The sequence below is a fragment of the Mastomys coucha genome, unplaced genomic scaffold (assembly GCF_008632895.1).
Source record: "Mastomys coucha isolate ucsf_1 unplaced genomic scaffold, UCSF_Mcou_1 pScaffold22, whole genome shotgun sequence".
NCBI lineage: Eukaryota > Metazoa > Chordata > Mammalia > Rodentia > Muridae > Mastomys > Mastomys coucha.
This window is the reverse complement of record NW_022196905.1, coordinates 21,863,188-21,889,917: the sequence shown is the minus strand read 5'-3', so window position 1 is coordinate 21,889,917 and position 26,730 is coordinate 21,863,188. Positions and strand designations below refer to the sequence as shown.

Genomic DNA, 26,730 nt, shown 5'->3' with positions numbered 1-26,730 from the left:
CCCCAGTGTTCCCACAGCCAAATGTGAGGTGAAGGAGGAAGAACCCCAAGAAGTCTCTGGAACAACTAGCCTGGCATATGTGTGAAACAGTAAGAGACTATTTCAAACAAGGTGGGAGTCAAGGACCAACAACCAAAGTTGTCATCTAATCTTTACATATGGCAGGCACATGCGCTCCCACATTCACAAACACACTGGAGTAAATGTATGGGCACATACACACACACATGCACAACAAAGACTTAAAAATATGCTTCATTAGACTTACCAAGGTCATAATTTTTATTATACTCTGAATAAGGCTGATATTTAAGGAGCAGAGGAAATACCTATACAAAAGGTTTATAGAACACTCATTTACATACTGGATATATATTCTTTACAATATAGAATAGTAAAAGCTGCGCTAATAGGTAAGACAGATACAACGACATTACAATGTCTTTGACACTGAGGATAAATGCAGTGTGGCTTTTAACATGGCTCAACACTGGAAACTATAAGACCATTAATGAGAAGGTTAATGGGACACTGGCTATCTATTGGAAATGGTGGGACATCACTGAATTTACTCATAGAATAATGTACTAACTTGTGCCCAACCGATGGCCTTGTAGCAAAAGCCTGGGTTATACTCCTTCCCAGTGTTTGAGCACACAGTATCGTCTATGATATTGGTCTCTTCTTGTTTGGAAGTTCAATACACACGGCACACACAGAAGACAGAACCTTGTCCTACCAGCTGCTGCAGACAGTTGAAGAGCTGTCTTCCTGTGTCCCTTGATTCCCTTGACTGCTTTTATCTTGAGTAAAGATCATACGTGGCCAGTCAATTTTGAAAGCACATTCGAGTGACTTCTTGGACGCATTCCATGCCGACCTTTGGGGCATTCAATTCACTGGAAGGGTGGGCTTCAGCACCGCCCAGCTGATTCTAATTTGGCCCTCTCCCCCTCCAGCAGGAGGATATGGGAGTGGGTCTGTGGTCCCTGGGCCACATCTGCATACAGACTTATCATAGGATGGGAGTGGGTCTGTGGTCCCTGGGCCACATCTGCATATAGACTTATCATAGGATGTGGTACTTCTTAGACAGACACAACCTTCAGCCCCATCCCTGCCCTCATCTGGAGTTTAGCTGCATATGAGTAAATGAAATACTAGAAGCTTCTGAGGAAGACATGGGGCCTCTAGGGAATGGTGGCACACTCCCTCTAACAGGCACATCAGAGTGTCCACGAAGTGGGTCCTTAAAGACCAAGGCAAACATTTGGCACAGAAATGAGGCACTTGCTTTTGGTGCATCAATAGGAGCTAAAAAGTGGAATGGTCCACCTGTATACACACAGACATACACATGAGCAAAAAGTGGAATGGTCCACCTGTACACACACACACACACACACACACACACACACACACACACACACACACACACACACTCACACACACTCACTCTGACAGAGTTGATTCCAATTACATGTAGTTGCATCTCTGCCCCTTCTGAAACAGAATTCACCACAAAAATCCCAGCTTTACAACTGTAGCCTGTCCCAGCTGCAAGACGTGGAAGCTAAGTCTGGATCTTAGAAGGCAGAGAGTAGAAATTTCAAGCTGGGACAGGGATGCTCAGAGCCTTCCTGGGGCAGTCATGTTCTGACCGAGGAGACCCTGGCTTTGTCTCCATGGAGCCCTGCTCCACCTCCACTCTGGGAAGTGATGGGTTACTGCCTTCTTCGGAATCTCCGGGCACTGATGCAGGCAGGAAGGCTGCCATCAGTGGGGTGCTCATCTTAGCAAGAACCACCACACCCAACTCAGTAGCTAAGATGACTCAGCAAATCAAAAGTAGCCTGTGAGAACTAGAGTTCTTGATCTTTCTCTTCATCCCATCTCTCCCTCTGGACAACCCACAGAGTTCCCCTTGGAAGCTGCAGGTACCACAGGAGAATCACGCACAGTAACAGCTTGGAAAGGCCACGTGTGCTTTGGATGATGCAGACCTTTAGATGGACCAGCCGGTCCTGCAGAAGAGGCTAAGACCGATGCCAATGTCTTAGTCTCCCACTTCTCCTAGACGTTCCCATCAGGAAAGAAACCATCTGCATCTGGGCAAAACATGTCACTGTGCCAGGCAGAGGGTAGGCTGCTTGGGACAAATCCGTCTGGTAGTACTACAGGTGAAAGATTGCGTGGCGTCACCCTGAGACCGCCGTTGCCCTTCCACTTGAGGGGCCAGCTATCTCTGGTGTGTCTACAAGGGGACAAGCCTCCTCGTAATCACAGCTTAGTCGGCTGCAGCATTTGACGTGGGTACGGTATGGCAATGGCAAGCGGTTATAAATAATTTGGCATAAGTAAAATATATATTATATAAAATGGCATTTTTGATTCCATCTTCTTGTTTTCCTCTCCAGGTCCTCTAGGCTCTCCACAGCCCAGGGGGCAACCTGAGAGCAGAATCACAGAGTCCTTACCACCAGCAGTGGGCTCTTGGATACCCATATTCCTCCTGACACCAGAGGCTTCCTCCACCGTCCTCACTTCACATCCCTTCTGCTGCCCCGACTTAGATCCCCATCATGTTTCAACCTGCTCAGACCTTCACTAACCATGCATCTCCTCCTCAGTTTCCTCACTGATGTAGAAAGACAAGATGAGGGAGCCACTGGGCAGAGCACTTCTGCTGACGAGTGGGTGCCATGACTACTCAGCCTCTGTCAAGTGGGACAGATGCTCCTCCTCCACACAGAGGCTAATGAGTCAGGGACTCAGGGCAGCCTTGTCTTCTATACTCCCTCCTTGTACATCCCCTGTCCTTGGGACCCTGGCGAGACATTTCCCAGGCCAAGATCCATCCACTCAAAGTGCGCCTGACTATATAGGTATGTGTAGGATGAGAAGCTTCTTTAAGGCCAATCTGTGGTGACATTGCTTGTTCTTGGTTTGAAGAGTTGCCGCATTCTCCCCCTTGAGTCTGGAATGTGAGGATTGTCAGTCTGGTACAAATGGGGGCCCCACCTCACCCCACTGCCGTGTTGAGAGCCCTAGGAGGCATCTGGCAGGTTTGGCTAGGAGGGGCTTAGATCTTCTTAGGGGAGCCGATCATAACCTTTGACACAAAGTTGACAATGGCACTGGCAGGCTGCTCGGGGTCATGCTCTGCAAACAGGTGGCATACATTGTCGGTAGCACTGCCCTGTTTCCGGGCCACAAATCCAAAGACTCTGCAAAAGACAAGTCTAGGTGAGAGGAGCCAGTACAGTGTACAGCACACGCCACGCACGCACGCAGGCTTTCTCGTTCTCACGGTAGCAACCTTAGGAACAGTATAGACTGCACCTGCAAGTTAGGATGCGCCAAGCACTGGCTTAGAGACCCTGTCTACCACCTGACCACTAGCCCTTGAGAACTACTGTGGGCAGAATGAGCACTGAGCCTAGAAGAATGCTACCCTACCTTAAATCAAAGCTGAGGCTCTGCTAGCTCCTCAGCACCTCTTCTGGAGGTCTAGGGGTCCTCCAGGCACCTTCTATGGAGTCCTGAGCTCCGGCTGGCTATGCAGAATCAGGGTCTCCTATGGAAGGTCAGGGCTTTAGGCCTCCAGGAAGAACACTAGAAGCTCCCAGCCCAGCCCAGACTAGACACCCCAAACAAGAAAGCTAATATGCCAAGAACTCTCAGGCCTGGGCAACTGTTATGACTACCAAAAATTACAGCTGTCTGCTACTACTGACCAGTTCTCCAGAGCAGGAAGAACTCTAAAATGGGCCTGCAGGGAAGAAGGCACATGATGAACATATGTGATCAGCAGTATGGACCATGTAAAGGGAGTCAGTCTGGTAGCCACAGACAGTGAAGCCTTTGTGGGTGGGGAGGGCGAGGATCAGGCTCCTCGGACCACCTTGATGGCAGTGCGGAGCAGGGGGAACAAGAACTCACTGGCCAAAGGAACAAAGCAGACTCCCTCAAGACGGGGAAATGTTGCCAGTGGGCTTCACTCACACACAGAGATCTAGGGTCCTCAGCAATACTGGCACCCTCTCAAATGCCTAGACTAAGATATCTGACTCAGTGTATAAAGGACACTACAGATACAATATAGATAGACAGGGCACCTCCAGCCCACTGAAAAGCCAACACCATCCAGGCCTGGGCTCTGGTATCAGAATACTTACTCTCTAATTTTCTACTTTCAGTTTAACTCAAACAAATGATCCCAGCAACAATGACTGCTTTGTTTTGTTCGGTCTTTTATAAAAGACCTTCTTTGCAAATCTAGAACTGAGGTCAGCTGTGCACTGTGATTTTCAAATTGAGTAAAAACACTGGCAACTTACTTAGAAGAAGGGCCATCTTTGATCCACCTTGAGAATTGAAGAGAAGAAGAATTTTATGTTAACTTTTTTAAAATTAAAGGATAAAAGAGGTATACTTTTTAGCTATAAGAATGCAAAATTCTTACTTCCTGTCTTGTGGGTCCAAAGCACAGAAAATCACACTGCTCACGGGGTAATGCCTCCTGAAGAAGAGCCTGTTGGGTAAGTAGAGAGAGGGTAGTTCCTGTCCCGGAAGGTAAGAGTAATGGGTGGGTGGGTGATAGACTGGGTAGGTTCCTCATTTCCCCAGTGGGATGATTTGTGGAGTAGAAACCATTTGATGCCTTTACTTGTTATTGGGGAAAGGACCAGAGTATGTGTTCTCAGTCAACAACCAGGAGCTGGACAGCCAATAGAGGCAGCACAAAGAGGGAAAGGGTCAACCACAGGTAAAGCAGAGATGGAACAGGGGCTCTGAGGAACTGGAAGGGCAAGTGGTAAGACACAGGAGGCAGCTCAGGACCACTGGACCTTTTGGCTCTCCCAAAGCTGAGCCCACATCAACAGGGCCTCGGAGGACATGTGCTCACTAAACTTTCTGAGTTACTAACTTCTGAGGTAGGTATTTTGGCATAGGCTTAAGAAAAGAAGAAACCAAACATCAGAGGGTTAAGCCATTTGCTTGGGGTCATTTGCTACAAGTGTGGGGAGAAGCCTTGACCAGCAAAGCCATACTCTGAGCCCAACTGCTTCATCTTAAGATTCTTTCTTCAAACTATTCAGCAACTTAGAACAATGAAGATCGTATAGCACTTAAAGAACTGGCCCTGGGAACTGTACATATGGTGGCCTTCAGGGAGGCTATTACATAGAGAGCTCAGGATGGTCTGAGCTATGTCCCAAGCATTTGCCACAAGGGCTCCTGATACTAATACTGTGCTACTTTGACCAAAACGAGCTGTCCAAAAGTTATGGATGTAATGATGCCAAAATAGAAACCAGTAGATTCTGGTCCATCTCAGTGGTTCTAAAGCAATGACTTAAAAGATTCTGCATCTTAAAAGAAAAAAAAAAGTCCTTAAAAGAAAATAAATAGCTTTGGGGATAAAAAGCTGGCTCATGGGTAGCATTTAAAGGGCAAGCATGAAGGCCTGAGTTCAGATCCCCAGCACCTATATAAAACCTGGATATGCTGATGGGAATTTGTAAGTTCAGTACTAAGAGAGACTAGGGGAATTGCCTGCATTGGGCATATCCCAGCGAGTCTGGCAAAACACTGAATTCCAGGTTTACAAAGAGACCCTGTCTCAAAGAATAGAATGGAAAATGGCTGAGACACCCAATGCTGACTTCATGCCCTTCCACGCCCTACTCCCCAACAAGACTTACTTTCTCTGATTGTCAGTCAGGGTGATGCCCTGGGCTGACACCTTGAAGTGTACCACTGTAGACACTGGGGGAGGTTCTTGAACCAAGGTCATATTCAAGGCCTTCTGGACTGCCTGAGGACCGGTGAGGGACTCCATTTCCACAGAGTTTAAGTACCAAACGTTGCAGGCTGCAAGACAGTGGGGAGGAGGTGAGAAGCGCATTAACCAAGAACCATTGGGGATATACATGTTCTGACACATGGAGAAAGACCAACCAGAAGATGAAGGGATTGGGAACAATCTGGATGTGTGACCCAAGTTAGAAACACTGGTAATAAGCACGCGCTCCCTGCTCACCAGTATTAAAGATACACTTGTCCCAGCTATTAGGGAGTGGCCTGTTGGTGAGAGAAGTGTTCTGTTCATCCAGGACCTTTCCTGGCCTCAGCAAGAGCAAAGACGATGGTTATCATTAACACAACCACCCAAAATGTGGTAAGTATGGAGACTCTGAAATTCCTGAGAAATATCAATTCGACAACTCTATTTTTACATACTGCTTTGCCTGAAGTGCTGAAGAGCATGCAGAGGGGCTGCTGGGTGATGGCTTGTACTGTACTCACTTAGTACCTCTTAGCAATAACTGTCCTAAAGAGCCCCAAAGAACAGTTTGCACCCCAGGTTTGCAGGTGCGGATCTCAGACTCCCAAGTAAGGAACATTGGCAGTATCACCTACACCCTGAGTTCAAGTCAAGATGACTTTGCTAGAACAAACTTCATGGACGACTCGTGTCCAGAACTACCTCAGTCCCAGGTAAAAGCACTCAAGGGAACTGTCTGTCAGACTTGGTGATTCACCTGCACATCAGCTCGCCTAAACCAGGGGTTTTCCTGTGCTCTCTTGAGAAGGAGCGCAATGTTCTTAATATTCACACTGCCCAACGCTTAAAGCCCACAAAGCTCTGGTAAAATGGGTACCTTGTATGCTGGGGTAACCTGCGCCCATTCTAGATACCCTTAGCATATTTTATCAGGAGGAGCTGAAAAGCTGAGAAACAACTTCAAGGTACTACTTCTTCAAAGATTCAAAGAGAAAGTCTGCCATAAGCATATGATTCAGGCTGGGCGGTGGTGGCGCATGCCTTTAATCCTAGCACTTGAGAGGCAGAGGGAGACAGATTTCTGAGTTCGAGGCTAGCCTGGTCTAGAGAGTGAGTTCCAGGACAGCCAGGGATACACAGAGAAACCATGTCTTGAAAAAAACCAAAAAAAAAAAAAAAAAAAAAAAAAAAAAAAAAAAAAACAAAAACAAAAAAAAAAAGCATATGATTCAGCTAATCTACAGAGGAAGATGACCATGCCCATCTGCATTATAGCAGGAAAGAACGAAAAGAGATTATATCCAAGGATAAAGAAAGGGTTACATTCGTCCTCTCAATGAAATGTGAAGCAACCAGCAAACGGTAATCACGGAAATTATATGGCAACATGGAAAAATGGTTAGCAGGTAATTGGAAAAGCAGAATAAACCAACTCTGCTATGATTAGAACTATAAAATCAAAAGCATGTGTGCTATGAACAGACTCTGGAAAGCAGCTCGGAAAATGGGAAACAGACTTCAGGACAGTGAATATTCTGCCTCTAATCCTGGCCTGTCGCTCATGGACTTTCAAAAGGCATCCTGTGCGTGTGCATGCGTGCGTGCATACGTGTGTGTGTGTGTGTGTGTGTGTGTGTGTGTGTGTGTGTGTGTGTGTATGTGTGTGTGTGTTCATTCTGACCTAACTACTATGAAAATCCCATAGACTTGGCACACCTAGATGTGGTTCACAGGAAACCACAGGCTAGACTGCTGTCTTGAAGACACCACAGGGAGCTTCCTGATAAGGACTGGTCCATCTGTGGTGCCAGGCAGGAGCCTGGTGTTGGGAGATGTTGGGAGAAATGACACCTCTGGAGGCAGATCCCCTATGACTATGACAGTGGGCCAGCGTCATCTCCCACAGAGTCAGGCTCTCAAACAGAGAACATGTGGCCTTCAGAGCCAAGTGCTCCTGCTGAAGGGAAGACTTGGAGCTGTGGCACATTGTGACACATTCAACAGGACAGCATTCTTCAGACCTGCAGCACGGAGCTCCTGTGCTGAGAAAACTTCCCATCTAAAAGCGGTCTCAGATCCACATATTTTAACTCTGTGTTACTTCTGGGAGGTTAGCTTAAGGCAATATGTAGAACTCAGGGAGAATCAAATAGAAAGATGATCCTTCAAGCTTGTCTTATAGCACTGAAAAGCTAGAGCCAGAGTAACTGGACAGATGACCGTGGAGAGCTGAATTATGCAGTGGAGTCCTACAGAACCACAAAGAACTGAGACTTACATTGTATTTCTAAAAGCCACGAGCAAACCCATTATACAAACTGCAGAAAGGAATGTAAAAGGACTGTATGTACATGAAGGACAATCCCAGGAGAGGGAGTGAGCAGGAAGAGATCTGGCTGATGCTCAGAGCGGTCTGCTTTAGAGAACTTCCAGCCTGCCTCGCCTTCCTCCCAGTGTGACGTGGCTGCACCGTAACAGGCTCAAGAGTCATTTATCTCCCTCCACACTGCCCTGCTTTTATTTAAAAAAACAAAAACAAAAACAAAAACAAAACCATGATCTTTATTAAATTATACTCATAGAGCACTAAGCTAAACAGCCAGACTATCTACAGACCTATGGGAAGTCTGGTGAAAGGGTTTCTTTTTTTAGGATTAGCTCACATTGCTCCTCCGTTTCAAAAAGAAACAATTAAGAATTGAGGCTTAAAATACAGAAACAAATTGTTTCAGCTATTGGAACAAAGTCATAATGGCATCAGTATCAAATTTCCCATCCTGTGTTGCCCGGTCTTGGCTTCTACTGAAGATATGGGACATTTCCAAGGACCTTAGCAGAAGTCTAGAATCAGGATGACAAATGGAATTCAAAAGGTGGCAGGGGGTGGGGGAGAGGTTACAGAAATCTGAATAGTCCTACTTTTTTGATACAATGCCTGGGTTACAGGTGTTCTAAGTGACCACAGGTAATCCTCCGGCCAGGATGGTACAAGCCCCACCCCCAGATCTGCTGAGCTGAATCCTTGCCTTTAGAATGTGCAGTAGAATGGAAATCCACACTCCTGGTGTATTATGGATTAAAAGAAAGAATCTGAAAGCAGCCTTAAATTAAGGCTCATAGCTCAATGCCTAAGGCAGATAATTAAACAGACTACAAAGTTTGACATGAAGTTTGACATCAGTAGGAAAACCCACCCATTTTAAAAAAAATAATAGTGTTATTTTAAAAAATGGAACAATGTATTTTAAAATGTGAGCTGTAGCCATAAACAGGATATCTATAATACACCTCTCCAAACAAGACTCAGGGAACATTATGGAAGAGGGGGTGGATGGATTGTAAGGGCAGGAGTAACAGGGGACTGGGCTAAGCAGTATCTTCCTGATACACCATGACTACTGCCCTCATGAACTCACAGCAACACAAGATCAAGCCATTCAACATTCTAACATAGTTGGAAGTGACACCCAAGCCCCAAGCTCAGAGCCCTGAGCCCTGAGCCCTAAGCCCCAAGCCATAAGCCCGAAGCCCTAGCCTAGCTGAAGAACCAGAGAAAGCTGATTTCTGGTAAAGGAAATGAGAGCCAGTTTTCTTTAGGGGGTGCAGCGGTTCCTGGTAGGTGAGCCATGCTTCATTCAGTAGATGTCCCCACAGAGGCAGAACCAACTGGACTCAGTAAGTTATTAAATAAAGAAAAAGAAAACATGAGGCTTGGATGAGGACTAATGGAAGGAGGATCTGGGAGGAGTTGGGGTAAATATGATCAAAATATATGAACTTCTCAAAGAATCAATAGAACATTATATTGAAAATAATGTGCTGAAATGGACAAGAAACATTTAATTTCTAACAAGGAGAATGACTGAGTATAACATTTACTGGATGAATACTAGTTAAGGAATTGAGAACTATAAAAAAAATCTGCTTATGATGAGAGATATTAAACCCAAGAGATGACGGCAGAGGCACACTGGTTATGGTGCCAATCGTGTGGGACTAAGAAACAGAGCTTTGTTGCTAACACAGATGCAGATGGTGGTATAGGCAAGATGCCCATTGGCTCTGACCAACAGCCTATACTTTAGGAGCTCCATCCCTGGAGTGGAAAGAGACCATGTTACCCACTCAACCCCACAAGGAGAATCCTCTCTGAGGCAAGGCACCACAATCCTATTTCTTCACAGTTCCTTCTTTCCTTCTTTCTCTCTTTCTTTCTTTCTTTCTTTCTTTCTTTCTTTCTTTCTTTCTTTCTTTCTCTTCCTTCCTTCTTCTCTCTCTCTTTCTTGTTTTTAATAATGTTGATACATAGTTGTGGTTTAAAAATCATTACAGGCTTTTAAATTTTTTCAAGTACATTTTTAAGAGGTAGAACCAAATAATCGAATCAGCCAAAGGCCATACTGATGGCTTAACAGGGGGTGTCAAACTAGGAGCACACTCGGGAACATCTAAAACAAAGCTGGGGGCTCTGAGTTTCTCTCTTTTATGGTACTCACTGTCTCCCAGGGCCAGTCTGCTCAGACTCACAGGGATCAGAAGAGAAAGAAAGGTCTGGCTACGTGGGAAAGGATGTTCTCTCAGCTCAGGACACAGTTCCCAAAGCCTTTCTCAGTCTCCTCATTTGTTCTCTGCCTCTCTGGAGAGGGAGAACAGTGTCCATACTGAACAACATAAACCTGACGTCTGTATAACTGTGCATACATCAGATGCCAAGCCTCTGAATGACAGCCAGGCTGGAAGGCAGGAATATCACAGGAATATACTTCTAGCCTAGGGAGAAGTCCCTGTGACCTCTGTTGTGGCTATGGCAAGCTCATCTTTTTAGAACTTAGAGCATCCACACTCACTATAAATGAGACAGTCTCCTTTGGTTGTATAATGGTCACATTGTGTGCTTAGCTTTACAGAGCAGACCTACATTAGAAGAATACAAACTATCCAGAGCAGATAAAGATTTTTTTTTTTACCATGACATTCTAGCTAGAGAGTAATTCACACGCGAGGTAGTGACAAAACAGTAAGATACTACTATCCATCAGTTAGAACGAGCACATCCTTCAGGGTGACACCACCTAATGTGTCAATGAGGATGTGGAGCAAGGGGATGCTTCTCCATTGCTGGTGGGAATACAAATGATACAGCCACTTTGTAAAAAAGTTCTGTGGTTTCTTTCAAAGCTAACTATACTCTTGCCACGTGACGGAGCCATCAGGCTCCTTCCTACTTAATCAAAGGAGTTGGAAAAATGTATTAACCAAAAACTTGCATTTGGATTCTTTTAGAAGCTTTATTCATACTTACATTTGGATAGTTTTAGAAGCTTTATTCATACTTGCCAAAACTTAGAAGTAACCCAGATATTCTCCAGTAACTATATGCGCAAATAAGGACTGGTGAAATGAAAGGGTTTTGTTGTTGTTGTCGTCATTTTCCCCCAGTTTGTAAAAGACTTGAAGTGAAAGCTACAACCCTGAGGATTTGAGTTCAGGTCCCCACCAAGCAGGGTGCAGTGATGTTCTGGTATAATTGCAGTACTGGGGAGACAGAGCAGGTGGAACCTTGGAGCTCACTGGCCAGCTGGCCTATCCATATCAATGAGCTACAGGTACGGTGAGAGACTCTGCTAACAAAAAATAAAGTGTAGGGAAATTTGAGGAGATATACAATATGGACCTCTACCTCTAAACACATGTGCACACACATGTTCATGGACCCATATGTATATGTACACAGATCTGTACAAGCACACATATATAATCTCCTGCACTATACACGAGGATAGAAGCCACCGATCTATGGAAAGCCATGACTTAATGGCTATTACCAAGCAAAAGAAACCAACCTAAAACTGCTACATAGTTTATGTTTATAGCATAAAGCATTCTGGGAAAGTCAAAACTACAAACCATAAAAAGATCAGTGACAGTGAGGATCTTGACCATGAGGGACGAATGAATAAGAAGATCAGAGGTAAGTCTCAGGATGAAGAAAATACTTGGGTGTGTCATTATACTGATGAATGAATGTCCATGATATTTCTTAAGCCCATTTACACAGAGAGAACATTATATTTCTGGGTGGACCCTTGTGGAACTTAGAGCTATAGGCAACCAATGGCTGCTCACAGAGAGACTCAGTTTTCTTCAAGGATGAGTGCCCTGAGAAGTTATTAAATCCTACATGGTTGGCGTTAAACACATGTACCTATGAGCAACACTAAATGGACTCTGTAGACTTGTGCGTATGTGCATGTAATAACAACTGTAGAAGTCAGGTTGTGACTATGATGGTGGGAGTATGGAAGGAGTAGGAGGGGGAAAGAAGTGGGGGTGAGATGATGTCTTCAAGCAATTATAATTTTTAAATAAGAAGAGTGAGCTCTACGGACACTATAGGCTTCACTTAACGATGCAAAGACACTATAGCTCATCAGCTGTAACACTGTGTTGTGGGATGTTGGGAACGGAGAGCCAGCATTGACATGGAATCTCTCCGCCTTCTATACTCTCCCATAGTGGATTCAGGAAGTAAAATCTACTAACAAAGATGTCACCCAAGTGGCCTGGTTCTCTCTCAGCACACAGATGGCGGAGTGGGTCCAGCAGCTGACTCACGTTGAGGGACTGTTGAGTCACAGCTCCAGAACATTTTTACATTCTCAGCTGGCAAGGCAGGTCACCACATCCTGCCTTACTGCACCCTTCCCCCCACACTAAATACAGGCCTTGGCATTTATTCCACTGAATCTGGTCTTGTTCGAGTCCAAGCAATAGTTCCAGCCTCTGATGCCCCAGCCATGCCTCCTTACAGCTGCACCCCACCCAGCTGTGCCAAGCAGCTATAAAAGGAAACTTCCTTCACTGTCCACAGAAAAGCAGGAAATGACTGTCCAAAGGGAAGTTCTATCATGGAGTTCGGTTCCACCCAACGAGGAGATGCAGAGATACAAAAACCAAAGCGGTGTCCACTGACCTGCTCCCTGCTTCAGCAGCTCGGCTGCTGAGTTGGCCGCTGTCTGGGGCGAGTTTTCTGCTATTTCTTCCAGTGGATCTGCAGGAAGAAGGGTGAGACGAGACATGAGCTCCTGACACAGTAGTCCACATGGCAAAGAAAATCTGACAACAAAAATCCCAGATGGTGACAGAGATGACTCTCTCTTGAGAGACAATCACGCAGCCCACAGAAACTGTAACCCCATTCTGAACATAGATGGAGGTGGCATGCCCCCTTAAACATGTTCCTAGCCTCTGAATTAATTTACATAAGTGATCAAATTTTAAAAGACAAATAACATTTACCTACAGGGAAGCTATGACACTGTCAACCCCCTATACACACTGGATATTCATTTTCAAAAAAAAAAATATTGTGAGTATTTTCTAACAAATATAAAAGACTTGTTCATTCATGACTTAAATTTAACCATGACAACATTCTCATTTTGTAGGATTATGAATCTATTATGCTAGTGACCTTGAAAATTAGTCTGAGAAAATATTTTTTTCATATGTGTGTGTGTGTGTACATATATGTATGTTTGTATATAAAATAACTACTTATGTATGACACGTTTTAAATGTCTGGTGTCCAAGGAGGCCAAATCTTCTAAGACTGGAGTTTTACATGGTCATAAGCCACCTAATATAAGTGCTGGGAACTGGACCTGGGTCCTCCGGAAAAGCAGTCAGTGCTCTTAACCACTGAGCCATCTCTCCAATCCCCAAGTGTTTTAAGTCTTTAAGCTGATCAGTCTTTGTTTTCTGGAAACCTTCCATACAGGCCATGGTGTGGGAGCTGCTATCAGCAGCAAGGCATTCTCCTTTTTCAATTCAGGTGGCCACTAGCTTTCTCTGGGATTTAAGAGTGCAGGTCATAAAAAAGAATCTTTATGATCTTCAAGTTAGTAAGGTCCTCGGTGGGCCCTGGGTACAGCATGCTATGAGCAGTGCAGAAGATCCTACACACATCCAGATAGCACTGAAGCCTCCTCCACATACCTCTCTCTGGAATGAGCAGCTTGCAGGGCAAAGCCAAGGGCGTAATGGAATGCTGGCACACCAAAGCCGTCAGGCTCCCTGTAAAGCGGATAAGAGTAAATGAATGTCACCAGTTTCTTCACCTCCTCTATGTTTAGCCTGAGAATCAGTTGAGACCAAACTTCCAAAACCCACGCCTTTATACCACTGCGGGGTGTGACTCAAAGCTCCAAGAAATGGTGAGGTCCAGATCAATGAAGAGGGTGATCGAGGGGCCTGCAGTATAACGCCAAGCACATCACCTGTGTAAGTGTGAAGTGCCGGGGCGCTTCTTAATGAGTAAGAAACAAGGCTGCTCCAGTCTATCCAGAAGGCTGTGAAAGGCTCTCAATTCACAAAGAAGGGGGGAGGCTCTGGTACCAGCTCTGTGCTGCTCCTTGTGCCTGAGGGGTGGAGTCACACTGGGCTCTAACCCTGTTGGAACCCAGCTGCTGACCTTCACCTTGTCTTATTCTAGCTCTGGGAGGATCCTTTCCATTTATTTGGTTTGGACAATGCTTCTAAAAAGCACAACTGCCCCTTCAGCTTATCTCAAAGACCTCAGGTGGCAGCCTGACACCCAGGGGCTGAAAATGAGAGGAGCCCATCATGGCACAGAGCCCTTCAAATCTCAAGCTACCTGAAGGAGGGAATCTATGCCCTGGAAAGTATCAAGTAACTCACCAAAATATGGTTCATTTGAGCACCCTTTCAACCGCACTCCCTTTGGAGTGCACTCAATCAGGAAATGCCGGACGAGTTCATTGGACAAATCTCCAGCTGTGGAAAGAATACAAATTTATTTTTTTTAAAATTTAACCTAGGAGGATCAGAGTATGGGTAGAGGGTAGGGAGAGAGAAAAAGAGACAGAGAAAGAACTATATAGAAGACAGACAGACAGACAGAGCTTGCATATCTGCGTCCTGTAGATATCAAAGCTAAGAGCTACACCTAAGAAGGCCCCCTCTAAATAGGATTAAACCACTGCCTACTGGGATGCCTAGAACCATTCCTGGGATGGTCAATGGGTGGTACCATAAACCAGGTGGATAGTAAGACTTCAAGTAAAAATGTGGAGGCTAACAGGGTTCTAGAGAGACATCCTCAGACACTCCAAGAACTCCCAGAGAAGGGCTGAACTGGCAGCTCAGAATGACTCTGGCCTTGGAGCACCAGCTGTATTCCTCCAGGAGAAGAAAGGCCACCAAGACTCTGGCAGAAAAGACTTCAGTAAAGAGCTGGAAGGAGGCCAGCCCTTTGGGTGAGGACCGCCAGCTGGGTACAGAAACGCCTTCAGCAACAGGCAGTCTGCTGTGTAGGGACACCATTCTACCAAACTGCTAGTAAACAGGACACTTGTGTTCAAGCCAGCCACTGAGCCCAAAGAGAAGAGGAGAAGCCACCGAATGGAAAAATACAAATGGAACCAGGAGAAAAAAAAAGTCACTGCCCCAAGCTGCTAAAGTCAGTAGACAACTTTGTGTGTTGTATCTCTCTCCTTATGCTCCGAGACCTAGCCTTTCAATACTACCAATATTGGAGTTCCAGGTAGCAAAACCTACTGAATTCGGGACTGGGGAGAGGTTGCCAGACTCTAGCCTGTGTAAGCTGAATAGTCCTAATCCCAAATCCAAAACCTGGGCAAATTCTGAGCACCAGTAGGAGGCCATAAATGGAAGATTCCATACCATGAAACTTTGTTTCATGAATAAAATAATGGAAAATATTGCATAATATTAACTTCAAAATGTATGGAATGTATATGAATTACACAGGATGTAAATGAATTTAATCTTAAGACTTGGGTCTCTCAGGTTCTATTCCCAGCAGCCACATGACAGCTCACAACTATCTGTAACTCCATTTTCAGGATATCTGACACCTTCTTCTGGCCTCCATGGACACTAGACATGTACATATTATGTAGTCAGATATACAGGAAAAATATCATACAAATAAAATAATAAAGTAATAATTTTTTTAAAAGACTCATTCTCAAGATATCTCATTATGAGGGTACCAATACTTTGAAATCTGAAAATAATCAGAAACCTTGGACATATCTGTTTGGGGCCATTTATGATGAGAGATACTGAACTGCATTAGGCTCCAATGATGCTTATCAACACCACACATTAGTGGCAGTACATGTCAGCATTTTCTAGGGGCAGTCAAGCTTGCAGGGAAGGGGATGATATGATTCCATGAAAGTCTGTCACATAAAACAGAAGGAACAAATATATGACCCTTCCTCTGTGGGAGGAGAAGATACAGGGCTTCCAGCCTAATGAGAAAACCCACTGAAGGTCTGGATTCTACTTGTGGGAAAATGGCCCTGTGAAGATCCTGCTGCCAAGGGCTTTTTGGAATGCAGAGTCTAGAATGACCACAGCTGTCTCATCTCAGGATGACTGGAGGTGGCCCAGTGACTAACTGGCTCTTCACTCATTTGGTAAACTCTTCTCTCAAATCTATCGTTGGACTGGGAAACACAAATGTCAAATCCAGGCCTGGATGTACACACAGAGGCGAGACTGTATTTCAGCCAGGGGAGACCACCACGCTGGGTTTCCTGACATCTGCTATTCACATAGCCTCTATTTTGTTCCTTTATTCTCAGACTTAGTATAAAGTCTGCCCAAGGCAGGATACATTCCCAGACATTATGAGTCTTTTCCTGATCTGTCACTAACGGATGCTCCCAAGTAAGGCCTGGCCTGGTAGTCCTCAGCAGCCAGGTCTGAGTGAATGCTTCATGATAAAGGCCATATGTCTCAGCAGTACTGTTCTGTTAAGCTTCTGATGCTGACATCCTAGACGTTCTATGTGACATCACTTACCCTCCTGCCCACGACCCTCCTACTCCCTCACTGAAGCCCTGTCAGCAACCACAGGTTTGGGAGCTATGTCCCAGGTGCCTTCTAACCATACTTCCCAGCCTTCCAACCCAAGCACATTCCTAGCAGCGGGTCAGCCTCCTAGGCCTGAGGCTGGCCCACTCGCAACCATGTCTTACAGCCTCAGTGCAGCATGCATAGTGTTTGCTCCAGGAAGCTTTCGGCACAGATTTCATGCAAAAGTTGGGACAGATCGTCTCAGATCCAGGCATGGGATGGGACAGACAGGTACCACATCCATGCTGATTCGGATTTCTCTCTCTAGGTAATGGCACACCTCCCATTGATGCCTGTGGCAAAGGCTCAGCCCCCAGAGAGATGTTCTGGTGGTCAGTGAAGATGTAAGGAGTGATTGGGTCTTAGGGTCACTTAGAGCATGCCCTTGGGAGGGTGATGGAACCTAGCTTCCTCCCCAGCCTCTCCCCTTCACGTTGCAGGCAGAGTGAGAACATGCACAAGCACACTATGATGATCTATCCATCACAGGCCTAGTACCAGAGCCAACCAAATGTAGAGCAACCATGTGAGCTACAGTGAACATTATCTCATGCTAAGATACCTCAGGGCATCCTGATGTAGGGTGACTACTGCATACTCCTCATGACCTGAGGTGTTCAGTGAGTCTTAAAATTTCTGACTCATAAGATAGTACATAGATATGTACTATATTAGCGTTCACATTGCAAGTTTAAAAAAAAAAACAATGATCATATTAGAGATGACTGCCTAACAAATCAAGCATTAAGCAATGCCAAAGGAAGAAGGGCTGACACAGAAACAGGGTGCTTTCCTGGGTCCTTGGCTCTACTGCAGCTGTTCTCCACCTGTGTGGGTTGTGACCCCTTTGAGAGCCAAATGACCCTTTTACAGGGGTCACCTAAGATCATTGAAAACCACATATATTTAGATTACTATTTATAACAGTACCAAATCTACAGTTATGAAATTGCATCAAAAATAACTTTCTGGTTGGGGATCACCACAGCATGAGGAACTTCCTTAAAGGGTCATAGCATTAGGAAGGCTGAGAACCACTGGTCTGCTGTAGTATGGAAAAGATTGGTTAAAACAAATGAAGATAAAATGTATAAATGGATGGATGTTTTTAAGCTAGATAACTACTTAATGAAGTAAACCTTATAAAGCAAACACTAGAGAGAATCTGTGGGAGCAGCTGCCGTTATCAACCGCTGTAAATAGCAGACAACTCCCATCTGTGGACCCTTACCTTTCTTGTTCAGGTGCAAGACAGACGGAGGAGGTGTGGCCACCTTCATGGCCAGGCCGTAGGCCCCTCGGAAGGAGTGACTGTCCCTCACGATGAATGACCCAGGAGCTTTGTCCTTCAACATGGCAATGGCTAGGGGAAGGAAAGGCATGAATGACTACAGGGGACAAAGGTCACTGCCTACCCCAGAGCCAGAGATGGCTCCACCTCTGAAAAAAAACACACTTAAGGCTGAGCTGATGCTCAGTTTGACAGTAGCAGAGTAACGCTCTCTTGATTGGCGATGGTCCCAGGGATGGCTGGGCCGACTGAAAGTGGACCTTACGAAGCACTGACGTCCTCTCTCTTCAGCACATGTGTGCTTCCCCCTCTCTTTTCAGCTGTGTGAAACCGATGCTTATATGCTGGGAGTGCCCCACCCCATGACCCCTGTACTCTTATTATTTTTGGTTGTGAGCCTAGCCTTTAACGGCTGAGCCATCTCTCCAGCCCGACCCCTGTTCTCTATACATCATCCAAAGCTCTATGCTCTGTGACAGCCTCACAAGATGAACTAAGGCAGCCCCTTCTCCCAGTCGCTTCTAGAGCCTGGGCCAGTGGGGAACCTGCTTGGCGGATGAACGTGGAGTAAGGAAAATGCCTCTTTTTATCTGTGCTGCTAAGCAGGGAGACCAGAGACAGAAGAACTCGGGGACACTGGCCGCATAAGGCTTCCCTGTGTGTCTTTTTGGGGGGAGGACTTGGACTTGTTAAGCAGCTTTACAAAGGCCGCCTGAGGGGAATGAAAGGCTTTCCAGGCCTTGGTTGTGTTCGCCTCCCACCCCACCCCACCCACGCTTCTCTCCCATTCAAAATGACAAGAGCTTTCTTGAGCTCCTGGGAAGAACTAGAGTCTCACAGTTTCTATTAGCTCTAAAATCTAACGGTAGAAACTCAGGGAGAAAACTAGCCTTTCTGAGACATATGCTATGAACGAACGGCCCATGAGCTCCTTAGGGACTTCAACAACCAGATGGCCAATGTGGAGCAGGTTCATGCAGGCTACAGGAAGCTCCTTTTAGGGAGATCTCCAAACATTCTATTCCCATTCATGGCTGCAGCCACCAAGCCCGAGATTCCCCAGCTCTCCTCCATTGCCTCTTTCTGCAGTACTATGGAGCCTAGGACCTCAAGGAGTCGTTAGTAGAAACCTGAGTGGTGTCTCGTCCTCAAAGCAATGGTGGGCCGCCATGCTGGTGAAAGAGCTGGTGTTCACAGGCCACACACAGGGATGCATGTGGCTTGAACCCGCTTCTCACCTAAACCCTCACTGGGACTGAGTTTTCCCCATAAAACTGTGAAGGTTGTGGGATGTTCTCCAGAGGCCTGTGATAAAGGTGTTTTTATCTGCACCACAGCTAATACAAGGAGATCCCTGACAGAAGGACCCAGAGATCAAGTATGACCAACATTGTAAGAGGTCCCTTGCCCACGCCTACCTTGTTCTCTTGAGATGTCTGCCTTGTACCAGAACTTCGAAGTGTCTTGAACAAATTTCACAATCACGAGTTTATCATTTGGGCTATCTGTGAAGCAAAATTTTAATATATAATATTTGTATTGCTGCCTCTTTCATGATGGTGATGCAAGTCCAAAGCCATGCCTAGGTTTGAGGGATGCACAGGAGAGTCCTAAGTGGGGAGGAGACAGAGCTTCAAAGAACTGACTGGAAGGCAGAGCCAGTGCCTCAGGGTACAATGCACGACACATGTGTTTTCAAACCCGGAAAAGAGGACAGGGCAGTGAGGCTGATGTCAAACACTTGAAACAGCTTATAACTCAATTAATTATTTAATCGGGAAGAAAGAAAGTATCTGTAAAACATCTCTATCTTTTCAAGTCAAAGTGAATACAGAACTATTGCAGCATCTGCACTCTCTAACACTGGCCTGAGTCTACAATGGATTAAGGAGGAAGCTGAGTGGATTTACTGGAAAAACTGGGTCTGGCTGGCTTTAGGCAAGCAGGATGGGAGAGAGCCATGGAATGGGGATGGGGGTGGGGGTGGGGGGTTCTGAACATTTCCTGCAGGCCATTTGACTTAGCACTGAACACTGGCTCCAATGGGAAGAAGCCACCGTGCCCTCCTCTCCTGAGGGCGTAGCAGATGCAGAGACATACCTGGCAAAGGTGAGGCCACTTCTGAAGGCTTGCAGAAGTCTGGAAGGACATTCGGGAAGGGGATGCTCATGGTGCTACCACTGTGGGGGCTGGAGAAGCCACTGGATGAAGGGGAGACTGAGCCCAAAGAGCGATCACCCTCTGAGGCTCTCTTCTTCTCCGGGAGGGGTGGCTGGCCAGGTAGGCTTACGCCCTGGTTCTGCAGGCCTGGACTGTGGTGGCTGCTGGCTCCAGGTGACACCGTGAGAAAGTTGTGGGACAGGAAGCCATTGTCAGCAGCCCCTGTTGTCGTCAGAGGAGTTCCAGGAGCTGGTGATGTAACATGGGAGTTGACCAGCAAGGTGCCAGCATCCTCGCCAGGTGGAAGGCCACTTGTTACTGTGCTTACTGTGTTGAAGCCTAAGAAGGCTTGGCTGCCTGCAGGAGGCAGAGCATCCTGAGGCTCCGACATGGACAGCTCATGGCTGTGGAAAGTGGCCTGGAGCTCTGAGGACTGGAAGCAGGGCAGCCCTGGTGTGTCCTTACCAGAGCTACAGAACTCATGGGTGCCGAGAGGACTTTCAGAAGGGTGGCTGTTCCCCAGTAGGGTGAGGGTGGATTTCGGACTGCTCTCTACCCACTGGCGTTCTGCAGAAGGTGGGCTGTTTGAAAGACAAAAAAGAGCCACAAGGAAATGAATGTAAGGGACATGCCTCAAACCCAGCAACTGTTACAAGACACGGATGAGAGAGAATTGGGGAAGTACGTACTGAGGCTTGCTGCAGGGCAACGTGAGAGATGCAATATCCCTATCCCTTACATGTGTTTCAGTGACCCAGGTTGACCTCAGCCTAAAAATATTCAATAGAGCATTGTAGAAATAAACTGCTGCTGAGTCACAAATGTTACTCTGAGTGAGATGATGAACTGTGTGCTGCTCTACTCAGTCATGGCCAGGATATGCATCATCCCTTATTCAGCATATCCATGTGCTATATGCTGTCTGCCTTTAGTTAGATGACTAGCCGACACAGTATGTAACTCTCAGGTTACTTAGACATGGTCCCAAAGGGGCTGGCAAAATGGCTTAGTGGTTAAGCACTGGAGACTCTGCAGAGCAGCGGGGTTTGACTCCCAGTATCCACACAGTGACCTGCATCCACCTTCTAGAAGATCCACTGCCCTTCCCTGGCCTCCATAAGGACATGTGGCAAACAGACTACAGGTAGGAAAAACATTTCATACAATAAAAATAAATAAAGATATAAATCTAACAAGTTCCCCAAAGAGCAAGAGTAAAGACGGCGGGGACACTGGCTGATTGGCTATGGAATCTGTAATGTATTTCCTTTGAGAAATGGTCAGAGTTATCATAGGGTAAAACATTATATGTAGGGTTTGTTCCTGTCTAGGATCTTAGGCATCAACTAATGACCATATCTCCTGCAGACTGGGGAACAACATGACTGAGAATTACCACATTCCGGAACCTAGAAAACCCATTAAAAATACAGTTCTTGCAGCATACATGTATTTAAATTGACACACGCTAGGTATAGACTCTACATGTAATGTCAAGTCCTTACAGAACCTCCTTTATTAGTTTTTAACTTTTAATCATTCAATAATCTGTTTTCTTTATTTATGTTCATTTGCTTATTGGCTGATTGGTTGGTTGTATGCTTTCTCAAGGCAGGTTCTTTCTGTGTAACAGCCCTGGCTGTCTCAGAACTCACTTTGTAGAATAGGCAAGTTTTGAACTTAGAGAGATTGGCCTGCCTCTGCCTCCCTCCCAAGTGCTGGGATTAAAGGCATGTACCCCTTTATTTCAATGGGAAGGGACACCAAGAACTTGTACAAGAAACATGGGGGATTTTAGTTCTGCTCTGAGCCAGCGTGGCAGCTGGCCTTACTGAGTTTCAAAAGGCCTGCATCTTCATGAAACAGAAAGACAATGTGGTCTGCTGCAGCCCTTTCTGCCTTTCCATTTTTTGCAGCACCACCAGGATAGAGTTTCCTCATGCAGTGTACAGGGCATGATGCTCCCTAAGCAACAGTGTCTAGCACACAGTCCTGGGCATGGGCTCTTTTCCACTGTGTCTGAGTGAGGTTACATTGTCGGTCCCTGCTCTGCCCACTCCTTTCTACCCTCAGAGCTCAGTGCCCTGGCCTTTGAAAGGAGCTTATGACAAGTCTAAAGCCCCTGTTCCTACCTTTCTCTCCTCTGGCCGGGGCCGTTGCTTGAAACTGTGCAGGATGACGCAAACACCTGCTGAAAGTTGGGTGTTGCAGGCATATCAGCCCGGAGCATGGTGGGTTTGGGTCCAATGGGGCTCTCTGACATCCCCACAGTGTGGCTGATAATCTCTGAGCAGCCTCGTGGGTCTAAAGCAAGAGAAACAAAAGCAGAAAGGCCCGATGACGTGACGTGATCTGTAAAGCCACAATCTCACCCCTTTCGCATGTTTATAATGAAGCCTTCTGTTGATCATGGCCACAGTGAACCATGACAGCAATAACATGGAAGGCTGGGGGGGGCCCCGCTTTGTTCTACTATGTGCTGATCGTCACCCATTATGGCTTCCAAAAGAGAAGGCTGCTAATTCCCCTTGTGCTTTGTCCATCCTGAGCTGGCTATTCATGTATGAGAAACAGATGTATGGACGGCCCACCCTGCAAACCAATAGGGACCTTCTCCGGAGACACTTTCCTCCTTTCACTGCAGGCATTGCAGAGCTATCATCTGGAACGCTGACCTTTCCTTTCGTTCCCCACCCTCCCATATTAGTGACTCAAGAGCAGCAGGTCCAGGGACCATGGGGCACAGATCTGAAGATCCACTACATACTATTCTTGGGAAATGAAGATGCAGGTTCAGAGTCGCCAAGACACTGGAGATCACAGAAAAACTTGGAACTAGTCAGGTATTCTTAGTCTTAAGCCTCAGGGGTTGGCACCAAGTGTCCAGTAATCGTCACCAGTGCCTCCAGGGAGCTAAAAACACTTGGGTAGTTTCTAAAAGTCTACCTGTAGAAAATGTGCCCAGGAAGCATGACGCTGGCCAATAAAATAAAAGCTTTCATTGACTTACACCTCAGAGATAAAATCAATTTCATCCAGTCCCACCTTAAAGCCATATCATCTCGGAAGGGTATCCCGCCCTTCCCAACCTGCCTCCCACTCATCTCACTTTAATACAGTCTTAAACATATATTGCCAGGAAACACAAGTGAAAAAAAAATTACCACCCTCGCAAACAAAATAAAACAAAATCTCACCACCAACAAAAAACACAGCTGGCTCAAAAATTAGAGTTGAAACATACAGGCTATAAAGAAACTAGAAAAGAGAGAAATTCACATTTCACCAAAGAACCTGAGTCCCTAAGGATAATCAAATGGAAACTCAAGAATAAAAGCAGAATAAACTAAGCTTGGGGTTAAGGACTTCAGAAGGAGAGTGGACTCAGCAGAGGAGAGAGCAAACTCAGGGGGAGGAGAAAACACAGACAGAAGACACTGGAGTGAGCATGGAAAATGCAGCCAGCGCTAGGATGAAAAAAAACGTCTACCACTGGGTGGGTACTGCGCGAAGCAGAAGCCATGCTGGGAAAGACATTTACTGAGAACTTACCAAAATACCAAAGAAGTCAAACCTCAAGTTAAAAGAAAATTGCCAGTGATACAGAAATAGCACAAATTAAAAGGGTAGACTCTTATTTAGTATGGAAGGAAAAAAAAAAAAAACCACGTGCGAAAACCAGGACAAAACCTTATGCAGCAACTTGTCCATTGAGGAACTATGACGGGCCAGGATTTTTTTTTGTGCTAATTTTTCAGCTCTTATTAAAATTCTCAGTACAGGAAAAGCCAGTACTGATGTGCTATTTGAATACAGAGGCCGGAGAATGCCTGTCTTCTGGGATTTATCTGCAAATCCTTGGGACAGGTGTAGCCTCCATATCCCTTCCCCCAGTACAATCCACAATAAATACTTAAAAGTAAATGGTTGGTATACTGATTAACCAACTTTATGGTCGTCTAAGACCATCCTTCACATTTTCTGTAGCAGCTATGGCAGAGAAACAAACCCACATGCTGTTTAAACCATAGCTCCCTTCATGGTCTTCCAGGTGAAAACCTCTCTCCATCCATATCCATCTGCATTTACTTTCCATTTAAGATGAATCAAAGAAGAAAAACCAGAACAGGGGAGCGACACCAGCAGAGTCCTGTCCTCTGGAGGCAAGCATTTGTCAGAGACTGAGGCCTGGAGGGAGGTGGGCTTGGGACTTCCAGAAAGACCTTAGATGACTACCTTCTGTCTAGAGGGAGCCTAGGTGCCTTCCTTCTAGAGTTTATCAATTATTCTGCCTTTTGCTGTTAAGTGAGGAACCATTTATTTTTGCTGACAGTTGGAGCATGCTTGGGAACAGGAGGGTGAGACAGCTGAAGCTTAGGATGCGAGCAGTGAGCAGGAAACATGGCTGAGCTATAAAACCTCACAGCCCACCCCTAGTGAACCACTTCCTTCAGTGAGACTCCACCTCCTAGAGCTCCCATGACCTTCTAAAACAGTAAAACCATCTGGGGATCAAGTATGCTTAATCACAGGAGCCTGAGGGGGAAGGAGGAACCAGGAGTAGAATTCACGTTTAAACTACAGCATGGTGGAAGTGGCATTTGATTAAGACCAGGAAGGACAGTGGGCTTCAGGTGGGGACTATAGGCTTGAAGAACACCAACCACTGGCTTACTGCTCATGAGGAAGGGCTGTCCCTACCCTTCCCTGGTGGTACATAGAGGAGGTTCTGGTCATGCACATTATGAGTACATGGATGGATAGACAGAAGGATGAACGGATGGATGGATGGATGGATGGATGGATGGATGGATGGACGGACGGACGGACGGACGCATAGGTAGGTGGCTAGATGGCCAAACCGACTAATAGATGAATGGGTGGTAGATGGATGGGTAGGTAGGTAAGTGGATAGATGGGTGGATAGATAAATAGATAAGGAGGAATGACCGGCTTGATGTGGAAGTTCTGCCAGAGTCTAACTAGAGGGTGGAAGGAGGTGTGGATCACCCCTAGAATCTAGTCCCAAGAAGCAGCACAGATCTTTGGGAGTCTTAAGAGCGATTCATCAGTGAAGTCTAATGCTACTGCCTGAGAATTATATACAAGCCATCAAAGGATGAAAGAGTGCGGTGCTCAGCACCTGAATCTGTGACTGCTCCAGCAGGCCCCACACAGCATAGGGCAACCCTGGCTCCTCCTGTCTCTGTTTGCTGAGTTCCTGAGCCTTGAAACACTGGGAAACCCATGCCAGAACTCAGAAGCACTGAATACGTTTACATGGTGCCAAAGTCTCCCTTCAAATGAGCACAGGAGGAGGAAAATCAAATCCCCACTCTGTTCCTGTTATCACTGTGTTTTCCCAGAAAAACAGCAAGGCCAGCACTTCCCATGAAAGTGGCTTTGTTTATCATTCATTAGCACTGACTCTGGGGGCACTGTGGCTGTGTGGTTCCCTCTTGTCTCTGGCCTTGTGTCAGGGCTTAACCCTTCCTTTACCCACTGGGTTGCTTGCTCCTGCAAAGTGCTCAATGCAGGGACCCCAGGCACCTGATACAATTTCTCCTGCAGATCCCCTTCCCCTGCCTGCACTCAGAAATGTCAGTCAGCAAAAGGCAACCCCCATACAGCTTAACGCCACATCAGATAATGCAATTACTATCTGGACCTTTGCATTCATAGAAACATGGGTGCTAGCTGCCTTTTTAAGACAGCTGAATGATGATCCAGTCTGATGACCAGATTGCAAAACTAAGAAGACACGGGTGGGGGTACCAGTTGCCATGGCACCTACCCAGTGAAGGAACAGAGCTGCCATCTTAAAAGGCTTCCGATTGGGCCAGAGGACCCCACACGGGCTTTATCTACTTTGCATGTGAGAAAAGTGAAGCCTGGAGTTTGGGTCTCTTTCCTGATTTCTCCTGTGTATAAAATATGCAGGGCAGTGCATAAAATAGAAACACCACAGAACTGAGAGGTGGAGGGCGTATGCTGAAATCTTACTCAAGGAACTGATACGGGCTCCAATCAAGCCGACGTCTGAGGAGCCTCTGCGCAGGTTTCTAGATATTCACTCATGAGAGGAGCAGATAAAATAATGAGCACTGTTCTTTAATTTCAACATGAGGGTCCCAGTGTTACTGCTAGTGAAATATCACCAGCCAGGATGATGAACAGACTCTCCCAGGGCCTCAGGTCTATTTCCTCAACTCTGTACCTAAAACTAACCTAGAAATGACCCATCATGGTGACAGAAATCACAAGGGAAAGAGGAGAGTGACCATTACAACTTGTGGAATCTCCATCTCTACTGTTCCTAGCAAAGTGGCAAAGACAATGAGGGTTCCTTTGCCCTGAGCAATGTCCTTCAGTGAAAGAGACATGCAGGCACCACAGAGGGGCAGCAGGCTTTAAAGCAACTACTCAGAGGGTCTACAGGGCAGACCCAGACCTTCCAAACTCTACCTTCCTGAGGCATGCAGCCCTCCCTTGTTAAAATGAGTTTCCATGGCAGAGAGAAGTCAGATGGGGTCCTGCCCAGATCCCATTTAGTTGCTGGGAATCTTCTCAATGTGTC

At 46.1% G+C, this 26,730-nt stretch overlaps 1 protein-coding gene across 5 annotated transcripts in view; it reads right to left on the bottom strand.

The window, feature by feature from the left end:
• Positions 1–258: 258 nt before the first annotated feature.
• Tns3 (tensin 3) overlaps positions 259–26,730 on the bottom strand; it is a 238,778-nt gene continuing 212,306 nt past the window's right edge. For 4 of the 5 annotated variants that reach the window (XM_031339080.1, XM_031339081.1, XM_031339084.1 and 1 more), the window contains 11 exons: positions 22,286–22,457; positions 20,094–20,734; positions 19,412–19,498; positions 17,934–18,065; positions 14,492–14,587; positions 13,790–13,867; positions 12,765–12,842; positions 5,709–5,877; positions 4,466–4,534; positions 4,341–4,367; positions 259–3,227 (listed from right to left, as the gene is read on the bottom strand). In XM_031339080.1, the coding sequence (XP_031194940.1) occupies positions 3,083–3,227; positions 4,341–4,367; positions 4,466–4,534; positions 5,709–5,877; positions 12,765–12,842; positions 13,790–13,867; positions 14,492–14,587; positions 17,934–18,065; positions 19,412–19,498; positions 20,094–20,734; positions 22,286–22,457 (1,694 nt within the window). In that variant the 3' untranslated portion in view covers positions 259–3,082. The remainder of the gene's footprint in view (positions 3,228–4,340; positions 4,368–4,465; positions 4,535–5,708; positions 5,878–12,764; positions 12,843–13,789; positions 13,868–14,491; positions 14,588–17,933; positions 18,066–19,411; positions 19,499–20,093; positions 20,735–22,285; positions 22,458–26,730) is intronic. The other variant, XM_031339085.1, reaches the window with a different exon arrangement.